The 14589-nt window shown below is 32.0% G+C and overlaps 1 protein-coding gene across 2 annotated transcripts; it reads left to right on the top strand.

The window, feature by feature from the left end:
• The first annotated feature begins 823 nt into the window (after window positions 1-823).
• On the top strand, window positions 824-12061 carry LOC111697660 (uncharacterized). 2 transcript variants are annotated; one of them, XM_023467735.1, is made up of 13 exons: window positions 824-1019; window positions 3683-3869; window positions 4649-4778; window positions 5325-5825; window positions 6217-6334; window positions 6653-6749; window positions 7152-7283; window positions 8019-8120; window positions 8757-8888; window positions 9060-9135; window positions 9758-9874; window positions 10746-10861; window positions 11157-12061. In XM_023467735.1, coding segments are annotated over exons 1-13 (1836 nt in total). In that variant the 5' UTR covers window positions 824-1018; the 3' UTR covers window positions 11284-12061. The 2 variants fall into 2 exon arrangements, with proteins under 2 accessions (XP_023323503.1, XP_023323504.1); XM_023467736.1 differs by lacking the exon at window positions 824-1019 and having other exon boundaries at window positions 3543-3869.
• Window positions 12062-14589: the final 2528 nt, after the last annotated feature.

The raw sequence follows: 14589 nt of genomic DNA, 5'->3' as shown, positions 1-14589 counted from the left end.
AATGTATTGATTATCAATTAGGATATTATAAGATTGGTTCCTGGAATGCTACCAACACATTTTCATCTATATTTAGTTTCGCATGACCAAACTAATCCAGGATTTCTATAATTCTCGGAAATCCATAATCGTCGTAATACCTAGGTATAGGGCTCTGGACTGCCTTTTGATTTTGTTTATCAAACTAAATAGAGATTGGGCCCTGGAATCGTCTTCTGGTTATCTTGATAACTTAAAATAAAATAAAGCAGAACCATCTAAGTTTTGGAATACAATAAAAAATATGGAAAGTCTGTTTTAATATTATCAGATAAAATTATTTTTAAAGAAAGTAATCAATTCGGTTCAACTCAAAAGATTTAATTATAATGGAAACAAGTCCCTAAATGCTGTTGTTACGCAAAGTATATATATATATATATATATATATATATATATACTACATGACAGGGCAGTATGAAGGCAGTTAACAGGGTCTAACTACCTTTAACTACACTCTTATTACTCTGCGCAGTGCGCAGTGTATTTTGAACCCTAGTTCTAAACGGGGTCCCATTACTAATGGGCATCATTTTGAGGTCCTTATTTAAACATTCAACGCTATTGGAATTTTATAAGGGTCCATAATTCATCTGAGATTGTTCAACCTATTTCAAAACTGCATGCTCGATATTATTATTAGAATATGTAAAACTTTTACTCTCGCCACAGTTATAAACCAAAACAGTTTTTTCAAAACCATCGGTATAAATATCATTTTTATAAATCATTTTGAAAAATCGTTATACATAAAAACTAAAATGTTAGAGAAAGAATTGAGCTTAATATTAATAAAAGCAAACTAATTAAAAATAAAATTTCGCTACGTGAAATATCTCAGATTTTTTAGAGCACATTTAAAGACAGAATTCCTTTGATGAGTAAAAACGGACTTAAATCGATGCCCAGCCCTAGTTCTAATAGGGCGGTGATATCGGACTTCCCAGCTTAGAACAGAAAACTAGTTTCTGAAATCTCTAGTAAGTGAGTTTACGTTACTGTGAGACACGAACCTTAACAATTTTGGTGTTTTAAATTACAGGAATAAATATTTCAAGTTAGTTGTAGATATATGAATATTTTACTAAATATCTAACTTCATGTCAGTACAATTCCTTAGTGTTACTGGATCAAGGATTTAAGAGTAATTTGTTTTTATAACACTATCTGATCTAAACATTAACTTTATACAAAACCTATATCATTGCAACCTGATTGTATACATCTCTGCGCTATATATATATTAGCAAAGTAGTGTAAATTACACAGTACACTGTACTGTACAATGTACATGTAAAGCAGAATAATAGTAAGACAATGCTTGGTAAGTAAAAGAGGAAACTATAGATATTTACAGTGTAACAGTATTTACAATACAGTTTATCAACTTTCTAAATACATCCTCTATACTCTCCAATAGTGATACAAAGATAGAAACTTCTCCTCCAATAGTAATACAAAGATAGAAACTACTTCTTCAATAGTTATACAAAGATTGAAACTAATCCTCCAATAGTGATACAAAGATAGAAACTACTTCTTTAATAGTGATACAAAGATAGAAACTACTCCTTACATAGTGATACAAAAATAGAAACAACTCCTTCAATAGTGATACAAAGATAGAAACTACTCCTTCAATAATGATACAAACATAGAAACAACTCCTACAATAGCGATAAAAAGATAGAAACTATACTCCTTGATAGAAACTACACCTCCAATAGTGATTCAAAGATAGAAACTACTCCTCCAATAGTGATACACAGATAGAAACCACTCCTCCAATAGTGATACAATGATAGAAACCACTCCTTTAATACTGATACAAAGATAGAAACTACTCCTTCAATAGTGATATAAAGGTAGAAACTACACCTGCAATAGTGATACAAAGATAGAAACTACTCCTTTAATTCTGATACAAAGATAGAAACTACTCCTCCAATAGTGATACAAAGATAGAAACTACTCCTTCAATAATTAATGATACAAAGATAGAAACTACTCCTTTAATACAGATACAAAGATAGAAACTACTCCTCCAATAGTGATACAAAGATTGAAAACTACTCCTTTAATACTGATACAAAGATAGAAACTACTCCTTTAATACTGATACAAAGATAGAAACTACTCCTCCAATAGTGATACAAAGAGAGAAACTACTCCTTTAATACTGATACAAAGATAGAAACTACTCCTTTAATACTGATGCAAAGATAGAAACTACTCCTGACTCAGGAGTTGGGTTAAAACAGTTTTTAAATTTAAATGTTTTTAAATTTAAATGTTTTTAAATGGCAAATAAGATAGGAATTGAAGACTGTGCTTGTGCTAAAATATTCCAAAAACAATTTTAAACCAAAGTTTTGGAAGCTAAGTATTTGGTTTTTGTTAATGTTTTTTCATTAATTCTGTTCAGTCAATTTATCGACTGCAGCTAGATATCCAACATAAGATAATAAATTGTAGGTATTATAGTAATTACCATGTCTGGGTGTTTTATGTGTGCATCTATGCAACGAATGCAATCGCAATTTCAGAAGATAAGGAAAGTAACTAAAGCGGTCCAGTACTGATAAGATACGTTTATAGAGAAAATCTACATATATAGATAATAAATATATTTACTATCATATAGGGTGTAGGCACGGTGGGGGCTCTGCAGGTTTGCATGAAACGGCTCGATAGTCGATCCTCTTAATGGTCACATTTTTACATTGTTTATGAAGAAATAATGGTAAAAAAAATAATAATAATTTAACAGGAAATTAACATATCGCTGATAAAAGGTATCAAAATATTGTCAAACTTAAAATGCCGAAAAATTGTATTTTTGTTTATGTATTTAATAATATTGCTAAATATAGGACTTGTATACGTTATTAAATGTGTTTTTGTTTAAAGTTTTTAAAGATCAAAGGAACTGAGTTTTTGCCACAAACTAATATGTTCTAATTCCTATATCTCTGCATCCGGATGGGTTAAAGCTTGGAGATTTCAAACTTAGATTATTTGATCTTACAGATTTCATAGTTTGAAATATCTAAGGTCACCGACATTGGGTTGAAAAGATATAGGGATTGGAAAATCTGAGTTTGTGGCAAAAACTTAATTCCTTTACAAATTAACGTAAAATATTAGTGTTAAATTGTTCAATTTTAAAATGTTTGATTCTTGTAAAATTTTGAAAAACAAATATATTTTCATAGTTAGTTTAATGTTGTTACAAGAAAAGCCCCTTGGACCAGTGTAACCTTTTGATTTCAGGAGGTTTTCAGGCCCAAGCGGGTGCTGAGCCCCCCCTGTAAAAGAAAAAAATTAAGCCCCCCCTGGATAAATTCCTGAATACGCCCCTGCCATCTTTTCATAGGGGGTCACCTTTAAGGGAGAGATTTCACGAGCATTTCCGGTAACTGATATCTAGATAAAAAATACGTTTTAAAAGACCTTTAAAATAACTTGTTACTAATTATCCTCCCTCATACCTGGGCTCACAGCGTATTTATATTGTAGTGCGCAGGCCCAGCATTCTTATCTACATGTAATGCAAATACTAAAACTAAATATCAATTAACACAGTTTTACAAATCTGATGAAATATATCTGAACATTTTCAATTGATTTCATTTTATTTTAGTGAAAATGTCTGTGGAAGATACGGAACAAGACGTGTTTACTCCAGATGCAGGAAACCAGGAGGGTTTAACTCCGGAGAAGCCGCGAGTAAAGTGGGTTCCACGTCCCCTGGAGAATATATGTGGGGTGTGTTCTAGTCCTGCAACTGATGTTCAACATTATGGTTCCATCACGTGCTATTCTTGCAGGTACACATTGAACACATAGATTTTAACATAAGTCTTAAATGAAAAGAACTTAAAGGAATCAAGGTTGCATAACAAGGTTGGTTACTCTCGATGCGCTCCAACGTACGAAAAATGTCGTCTCCTAAATAGATAGATAAAAACCTTATATGTCGTCACTGATATTAGGGGCGAGAGTGACGTCATATGAGGTTTTCATCTAACTATGCTTTTGAGACGAAATTTTCCGTACATTGGAGCACATCGAGAGGAACCAACCTTATTCTAAAACCTTAGAAATTTAGTTACACAATGTTTTTTTTATGTATATGCAATTCTCAACACTAAAGGCGATAGTTTCTATAGTGAAAAGTATACTTTATAAGAGGTTTAAACATTGTATAATCTACTTCTTTTAAAAAAGAAGGCTATCACTAGTTATTTCTATAAATCAAAATTAAACCGCTTTTTAAAGTCAGATGATCAAAGAAAATTTCAAGGAAAAAAATTCATATACAGGGTGTCCCACATCAAATTAGACCGCGTCGATGGGTCTAAATTACGATTTGGGTGACAAATCAGAAAATTTAAGAATAAATCATTTTAAAAAATTTAATAAGGCTAATAGAATTTTTTTTTTGCAGAAAATGCTAGATTTTTTGGGTATAATGTGCGTATTTAGGTGTTAAAGATTGGAGATAATCTAATATGATATGGGACGCTCTGTATCTCTAAGTCTATTATTAAATCAACATTTTTTAAACGATTTTATATTTACGGTATAACAATGGTATTGATTTCAGAGCATTTTTCCGGCGAAGTGTTGGTAACGGAAAGGAGTATACGTCCTGCGCCAGAGGTTCGGATAACTGTATCATTGACCCGATTAACAGGACAAACTGTAAAAAATGCAGATTTAGCAAATGCTTGAAGGTAAATAATATTTATAAAGAAACAAAAATGAATCCCAAAAATCCTTTGGGCTTTAATAAAACTTTTATAGGCATTACAAAGTATCTTACAAAGAAAGTTTTAAGTTTTATTAAAATTCGTACAGGATCGACTCTAAAGTCTCATCCTTTGAAGTTAACCCAGTACATACAGTTCATGACACCCTTAACGTTGTCCTGCGTGGGTTTGCATCTCCATAAAGTTTAAACCATTTCAACGTACAATGTTAGACATCAAAACCAATTTTAAAACATAAAACATTATCATTTAACATAATTAAAAGCGTTTAGTCCTAAAATAAATTTTAAAAGGGGAAAATGCAAAAAAGGTATAAAGGTAATCCCTTTCAAATTGTCAAACACTCTATAATCAAGGGAGACATAGATAAACTTTAATGTGCTGTTTTCCCCAATAAAAATACATTAATAAACATAGGTAAGTGTCATAACATTGCTTTTATTGTCTACATTGTGTTGAAATGTTTAAAAGAATAGCTCTTTGGAACTTTTTTAGATTTTATAATTTTAGGTTGGGATGAAGCCGGAGAAGGTTGATAGAACTACGAGGAAAAGGGAATCTTTAAAGAATTCCATCCAGAACAACTCTAGTCCTGTCAGCTTAGATATAATCAACTCTAGTCCAAGCAACTCCATCCAAACCAAACCCAGTCTCAAAAGCTCCATCAAAGCTGAGCACAGGCATGGTGTCTCCATTCCTATAGTTTCACGTTCTGGCACCATTTCTTTGAACAGTAGTTCTGACGCATCCATTTCTATTAATTCCAGTCCAGGTTCTATTTCTATGGACTCCAGTCCTGTTGGTTCCATTGCTATGAACCCAAGTCCTTTCTACTCATTTCCTATAAACTATAGTCCCGACTTCTCCTTTCCTATGGACTACAGTCCTGTTTCCTTCTCTCCCAGTAACCCCAGTTCTACTGGTTGGCGATCAAGTCACAACATTTCTGAAACCCCAGTCACAGAATCTCATTCACCCTTGGACACAGAGTTCAATCTTATTCCATTCCAGGTAAATAATAGACAACTCTTGAGAATTAAGGACTGCATTGAATGACATTGTCTGTGAAAGTGATAATTTTTTATTAAAGTTTTAATATCAATGCTATATCATGTATTTCCAATGCAACAGAATGTTAATGAATCCGTTAGCGGTTGAAACTGTCTTAATGTCTTAATGTATTCTATATTCCCGTTATATAGATATATATATATATATATATATTTATATATATATATTACTAGCTGGAGGGCCCGGCGTTGCCCGTGGAAAAAAATGTATTTTTTGAGCATTCCCAAATGTGGCCTGAGTTTTGGTCTCGGGAACTAAAAAAAATACAGATGCAGATTCAGATCCTAACTCCTAAGCAGCTGAAATAAACATTCTCCACTATGCTTATCAGGATTCAGAAGATTTTGGAGTTAATATTGAGCTCCTGGTTGAGGATTGCTTTAACGAGGAGATTCTTGAGAAAATACTGGAAGAAACAACAAGCATTCCACCATCAATAGAAACAACAGGTTATCATTGGGTGCAGAGGTTTAAATCTTAAATAACTTTACTTAAGTTCAATGAATCAATATTCCTTAATTAGTGGCAATCTATTAACGAGTGAATCAAAATGTCCTTTTTTCTCTCAAAAATGAACTCCTGTAAGATATAGGAGTTTATTCCGTAATAATGGCTGTCGCAAATGTGGTTTCATGAAAAAATGTCTATTTTTTCAAATCAGTTTATAGGATAGAAAAATATTCAAAATTAATTAAGTATAAATAAAAAATTTAAAAAGTATTTTAAAAATACGTTTTTTGTTCTCACGGCGATTTTTCCGTTTTCAGACATGACGTTTGAAGAAGAGTTCCGAATACATGAGCTCATGGTTCGAAAAGAACATATGTTTTCAATCATCTTTCAACAATTGAGGCAATTACCAAGGTACTTTTTCTGCTTGATTATAGCTTGGATTTCCGGAATAAAGGAATTGAGTCGGTGTCAATCTCAAATTTTCTAATCCCCATATCTTAGCAACCTGATGGTACCTTTGATATTTTAAACTTACATTGTTTAATCTAACAGAATTCATAGTATGAAATATCTAAGGTCTACGACATTGCAAAGATATTAGGATTAGAGTTTGTGACAAAGACTCAATTCCTTTAATTGTGACATTAATATTGTTGAATTTATTTTTTATTTAACTAAGTCTAAGAAAGAATATCCGAAGTACTGCAATTTTCAAAATGGAAAAAATCAAACTCTAATTTTTTTATATTTTACTTATAATTTTTGACTTTGCTAATAAATCCGAATAGTTTTGTTATATAACAAATATTCCAGATTTATGACCATGTTTCGGAGATTTCTGCTTTCTATCAACGAAGGAAGTTACAGAAATGAAGAGAGGAGTCCAATTGAAATTATTACACATATCTTAATGCACCAATCTAAAAGGATTGTTCCAGTAACGTCGTAAGTATATTTGTAGCTTGAACGATTTTACGCCCTCGTGATAAGATGAATTTGTGATTGCCGACAAAGCCTCTCAAAACCATCTCCGTGCCTCTCGCTACGTCTTCGAGCCTCCGCAGTTCTGTCTCCACGTCCAGCATTCTGATCTAAAAAAAAGATATTTGGCTTTTACATCCACCATAAGTCTTTTTTTCGAAAAATCTCAACTGATTAAAATGTTTTAAATCATACATAAAAATTTGTATTACAATTTTTTTTAAATTTAAATTATGAATTTGTTTTTCTATATTGAGTCTTCGCCACAAACTTAAATTTCTCATCCATATCTTTGGAACCAGATGGTGTGAACCTTTGGTATTTCAAACTTAGGTTATTTAATTATTTATTTAGTTTGGTTGCAACGATAAAGGGATCAGAAAATCAGATTTTGTGGCTAAGACTCAATTCTCTTAATATAATTTTATAGGTATATCATGTACAAATCCAACTATATACGCACCAAAAAAACATAATAGATTTGTCATGTTGAGATTTTTCGGAAAAAAAAATACTTTTGGTGGATGTAAAAGCAAAATATGTTTAATGAATTAGCGAGAATTGTTTTGCGGGGCTTGGAGGTCATTCTGCGAATCAGGAGGCTCCGGAAGTCATTTTGAGAGGCTCATGGCGGCTCCACGCACCCCTCCCTACTCTTGACCAGCTACACAAATAATTTAAAATCATGTCTTTTTTAAGTCCCCTGTTTGAAGCTATTGATGAGGTGTGTAGAGGAGTGGATCCTAAAACTAAAATGGAGACTCTGATGTTCACGTTTCCTGTTCTACAGCTGTGCACGAGGTATCCATAATTTACAGTGTCAGTTAATAGTTTTCTTATTTGTCTTCAAAATCCACGGTTCAAGAACATCAAAGGGCCGGATAGATCATATAGTTTACCTGGAATCTGGATACAAAATGAGCAAATATGTATTTTATTGCTCAAAGATGTCCCTGAGGATCGGAAATATCGCTACTTTCCCAGAAAACCCGGAAATATTGCTACTTTCTCTAAAACTATTAATAGGGGTTTAGGCAGAAAACCCGGGTTTCTTGAAAATTTCGTCGCTTTTATACAAATATTTCGTGCTTTTAACTGTCAAGGGCATCTTTTAGCAATAAAATATTGGCTTGTTTGTGTTTCTTATATTGACAAGGGATATTTCAGAGTTTTGTTACAAGCTAATATTGACAAGGGATATTTCAGGGATCTGTTACAAGCTAATATTGACAAGGGATATTTCAGGGATCTGTTACAAGCTAACATTGACAAGGGATATTTCAGAGGTCTGTTACAAGCTAATATTAACAAGGAATATTTCAGTCTGTTACAAGCTAATGTTGACAAGGGATATTTCAGAGGTCTGTTACAAGCTAATATTACCAAGGAATATTTCAGAGGTCTGTTACAAGCTAATATTAACAAGGAATATTTCAGAGGTCTGTTACAAGCTAATGTTGACAAGGGATATTTCCTGTCCCAGCATGAAGCGGCAGGAACTATGAACCCTGAGATACGAGAAGCATATAAGGAAGCTCTTCAGGGTTTCCAGGGGAGCGCAGAAACCTTGTAAGCATCAAAATCATCATCAAAAATGACTTGGGTTAATAACAACAAAATAATAAGCAGATTAATTACTTTTACAAACGATAAAATTTATTTTGAACTCTTGAAGTTACATCAAATATTAAACCACGAAAAAACGATAAATATTAAATCCTAAAAATGTTCTATTTTCAGACCCTTGGTGAAGAGCTTCTCACCCCTCAGCTTGCAAATGTTTGTGTCTCCTTGGGCTTCAAGCTTTCAAGACGAGGTCAAGTTTAACAATAAGATTAAAATAATAAGTTAACACTGACCTGGGTATATTTGTGTTCGATGTTTGATTAAGCCTAGGAATTCAGCGGATTATTAACTCGATATCCAGTGGACAACCAACATTTAACATGAATTAACTCTGTGTATTCTTCTTAAACCAAGCTATGACAGCTCTCACCTAAAACATAAATTCTGCGGCTAAGGTTTAGTTAACAACGTGCAGATATCCAACTTAGCCTAGGCAATAGGAATCCTAGACTTATCCAGAGATCTAACATAACAGTTTCAATCTCTTGGAAATTAATAGAAAACAAAACTGAATTAGAATTAAACTCTAGAATTAGTAAGTTTATAATGTTAATATTATAGATAAAGTTTAGTGAGACAATGAAAACTCTAGAATTAGTAGAGTATATAATGTTAATATTATAGATATTGCTTAGTGAGACAATGAAAATTCTAGAATTAGTGAAGTATATAATGTTAATATTATATAAAGTTTAGTGAGACAATGAAAATTCTAGAATTAGTGAAGTATATAATGTTAATATTATAGATAAAGTTTAGTGAGACAATGACAACTCTAGAATTAGTCAAGAATTATAACGTTAATATTATAGATAAAGTTTAATGAGACAATGAAAACCCTGGGAGACCTGGTGAAAGATGATGTTAAGCTTGGAACTATTTACTTCTTTCTACTTCTTTTAACTCCATCTTCAACATCGACAGCCAGGGTAAACATATTAAGTTTAATCCAGAACTTCGGAGTAATCGAAAAAATTTATAAAATGTAGCTTTGACAAATTTTCGATGGGTTTTATACAGTGAAAAACAGATAACTCTGGAATAGGAAGACGACTTTCACACTTAGGTTATTACTTTAAATAGTCCAATGAGTATAAAACACAGCAATTGTGCAGTGTAAACAGACCAATTTCATTTGATAAGTGATTCAACAATTTACTAGTAAAGATATTTACTTTGTGACAACATTAAATGCACATCAATATGGTTTTAATGTCGTCTTCCTTTTCTTCAGTTTTCTGGTTGTCACTGTACGAATACACCTTAATCTCAGTAATTGTAAAAATAAATAACAAGCCAATATGCGTGAACAGTTTTAAAGCGCAACATATAATTATTCAATTTAAAAACTAAATATCTTCATCATTCCATTATCATTAGGTTGAGAATTATAGAATCTTTACATTACATATAAAAACTGAAATTTGTGCTTAAATGATTTTCATATATACGGTCCCACAAAACATTAAAGAACGTCGTCTTTAATTTTTGATATGATTTGCTACATTCATTTGTCAACTTAATTTTAGATGTAAAATTCTAGATAAAATAATCACAAAATAGCCCTAGTCCTGGCGTTTCCAAAATGTCGTCTGCCTTTTTTGTGCTTTGAGCATTACCCGAGATATGATGAATTTTGTTAAGATTTCGACAATTTAGTTTTATTTAACAAAATTAAAATCTGAACGAAATTATTAATATCTCGGGTAATATTGACAGTACAGAAAAGGCAGACCAATTTTTGGAAATCCCAGGACTAGGAGAATATCATGTTTCGTGGGACATCCTGTACCAATTAAGGGAAACCCCGGTCTGCAGAGATCTACAAAGGAGATGTCTCTTCTCATCTTTCGGTATCTCAAATCCAAATACAGGAACAGTCTCTTAGCCAATCAAACCTCAGATGCACTCATGAGGTAAGCAATAACTTTTAAAACTTAAAAATTGATTTGTTCTTTTAAAATGTTCAATCAGAAACAGAGAATGTATATTTGTACAGGGTGTACTAATAAACATTGTAAATAAGAGAAAACTTAAACAAATTATTTTGTTGATCTTTTTCTTCCAAAATATGGTTTGCCTTTTGTCGAATTGTTGAAGGTTATTTATTGATCAAGATTTTTTTTACTAGCGGCTAATCTTTGAGTCTAATTTTATAAATGAAAAATTTTGGAAAAGTTTCTTGATGTTCTTAAAATAAGATTTGTTTAGATTGATCCCTGACCTTCATGAGTGCACTGACATCCATCTGAACCGTAGAATATTCGGCAGTTTAGACGGTTCAGAATTTATTCAAGCTTTACAGAACACTTTAAAGAAAAAGCTAAATTTGACATGATCAAGTTTTAACAGAAGATGATTGATATCTCAATCATTTTTGATCATTCAATCGTTTTTAAGAGCACAAAGTTAACATTCATGAACACTTACTGGTGAACATAATTCTGATTCTGTAACTTGAACACGTGTTCTTAGTAATTTATTGCGTTAAGAAAATGTGTCCCAATATTTTCATTAAAACAAATTTCTAATGATATTATTGAATGGCAACTTATTTGATTTACAGAAATTTGTAGTCCTTTCATTTATCTTGTTCTTGACCTCATTTACCAAAATATATAAAAATGTACAAGGTACATGGGATCACTCCTTCACCGTAATATTTCATGATTCTTATCCGAAATTAACAATATAAATTTGCTTTTTCTATAAGTGGTGCTTCTCCATTTGTTATATAGAGGTGTAAGGTTCGGAAATAATGTTTATTTTGCAGTGAACATGTATAATTTGAAACTAATGTTAATTTGAACATATATAATATCTATTTACGTCATTGTAATGGGTATTATCATGTGCGATCAAAATGAAAGTGTTTTCACGACTCACTACGTTCAATGAGAAAATATATTTTGATTTTAATATAGAACAAACTAGAAAAAGTAAAAATGCCGACAAATACTTTTTTTCAAAGCTCATTAAAATGACATAAATGTAGTTTTATTCAACTTCACTCAACTTAATAATATGTTAGAAATTTGAAGAACAATACAATATATACATATGTATAATGCTGTTTTGCCTTATATGTTGAAAATAAAATTCAATTATTTTTTTTTGTTTGGCGCAAAACTTCTTGATTTTGGGGTGTTATCATAAAAAAGTAGGTGTGTAGAAGCCTGACTTTTAGAGTTATAAGAAAATATGATTTTGTCCTACATGTTAAAGTTAGAATTGAATTTGCATAAATGCGCAAACAGATTCACTGATATTTCGCAAACTTGTTCAATCTCGGATTTTACACGAGTCATTCTTAGTATGTTAAACAAGTAACATATGAATAAATAAACTTGTGAAAATATGTTATCATTCTGAGTTATTGAGACTTCTATAGGGGTATACTTTTTTGTTTGGAGTATTATCATAAAAAAGTAGGAGCATTTTTTAGATAGGGCTGTAAATTTTAAAGTTGGGCGTTTGTGTACAAATCTGAAGAAGAACTTCTCCCAATATTTCAAGCAATCCGGAGAAGACAAAAAAATCTTTCAGCCCATTCCATGATAAATGGATTGTGCAAAGGAAAATTTTCCTGCAACTTGAAAGCAGTGCTGCCGGGTTACCAGTCTAATCAAGAGCTTCGATATTGATGTAAAAACTAAAGCCTGTTTATTCTCGGCTTCGGACATCAAACAAGTTTGTACTGGGTCCTGAGATATCGTCCCCTTATTGGCTTGTGCGGAAGGCTACTGTTTATCTCACCTATTATGAAGGTCTCCAACATGTAGAGACATGAACTTGAAAATAGAGATATGCGAGTCTACTCCAGCTGGTGTGTATGTGACCCATATGCGAGTCTACTCCAGCTGGTGTGTATGTGACCCATATGCGAGCAAAGCAGCGAAGTGACAAGAGAAATTCAAAGAAAACTTTGTTTTTAGAACAATAATTTTTTTTAAAAAATATAGCGGAAAACTCATGAGTGCCAAGTTTGACTACATTTTTCATGTAAAAAACATACAAAAATGATTTAATGAAACCATTGTGTACTTTATTATTCTTACTTACTTCATCGTGAATTTCATAATGTACGTGCTATAAAGTAATCATCGTACTAAAGTTAAATTAGCTGTACATTATAGCACTTGTGCTTTAAAGTTTTAATTGGTTCCCGGATTTTCTCTTATAAATGTGCACTTGGGGACATGACATGAACACATTTATTTTCTAATTTTATTAGATTTCGCCAGGCCTAATTTCAATTATGTAGTATGTATGTTTGTATATTAATATCAGATTCCTGGTTCCACGGAAGACTGGAGAAGTAGGTCTTTACACTGGGCGCCTTTTGTGGACAGGAAATCGGATCTCATTCACCAAAACTCCTCTGGGAAAGAATATGGTCGGAAAATTGCCTTCTGATATGGCTACACATCTGCTAGTTGATGAACCAAAAAAGTATACATTCCATAGCTACAGGAGGTCGGCTGCTACAGCTGTAGCAGATAAATGACTTTTTTGATTGTGCAAATGCCAAAATGACCATGGAATATATGTCCACCAGCAAAGCAGCCATGATTAAGGTTGTCTAGAAGCTCCAAGATACTGAGACGAAGGACAACCTGGCCATGTGAATGTTGCTGAAAAATCTTATGGGGTTACTATAAAGAGATGGCCAATTTCTTATTCAGGTTATTAAAGGTAAAACTATAGGTCGTATCTATCTATCTACTCTGCTCTGGTAAACCGTAACCATAGTGTAACTATGGTTCTATCTATGGTTGAAAGTCTAAGAAATTGGCCAAGAGTCTGGAGCTTAAGTTTTCTAAATAAACAAAATTGAAAAACTTCCATTGCTTAATGTAAACCATGTGTTTTCTCTGTCAATACACAATAAACATATTAAATGCAATTTTTATAGCAGGATGAAAAAGTTACTTTTTCGCCCTGTTGTAGGGCGATAAAGTAACTTTTCCGCCTTACAACGGGTAATATTAAGTATATGATATTTTTACTGATAGAAGTGAGAATGATATACACTCCCTTGCAGTAAACATTCTGCAGTATGGAATTTTTTCTACAACTCGACATTATACTTATAATTGTTTACAATAACAACATGGTTTATTTCTGCCCCTAATATTAATCAATCAACATTTGGGATTGATCAGATGGAATTATGTGGACCCCTGAAACTAACTGGTAAAAACACAGAACATCTTTACTTTTTACACTAAACATTTATTTAATTTTTCAGTTTACGTTTTTAGTATAATCGATATATATATATATATATATATATATATATATATATATATTTCTACATAAGAAGATATAAATAAATGCGTTACAAAAATAAAAACAACTTTCGTTGAAATCACCAAGCAAGATGAGAAGTAATGGCCCAAATTTTAAATAAGAATGCTTGATGTTGTTAAACAAAATAAATCAAAATGAATGAACAAAACAGAATGAACGATTTTGGTAATAAAATTACATTATTTTTTAGAACGGCCAATGATTGAAATGATTTACTAGTAATAAGAGAAATTAATACACAGCTTACTGGATTAAGATTGGATAAATAAAATTAATTTCGTAAATTTTTAACAGTTCAAGAAAATTTTTATCAATTCAGAACATTTTTATA

The sequence above is a fragment of the Eurytemora carolleeae genome, unplaced genomic scaffold (assembly GCF_000591075.1).
Source record: "Eurytemora carolleeae unplaced genomic scaffold, Eaff_2.0 scaffold115, whole genome shotgun sequence".
NCBI lineage: Eukaryota > Metazoa > Arthropoda > Copepoda > Calanoida > Temoridae > Eurytemora > Eurytemora carolleeae.
Note: the sequence above shows the minus strand (reverse complement) of the source record. Positions and strands in the feature narration are given on the sequence as shown.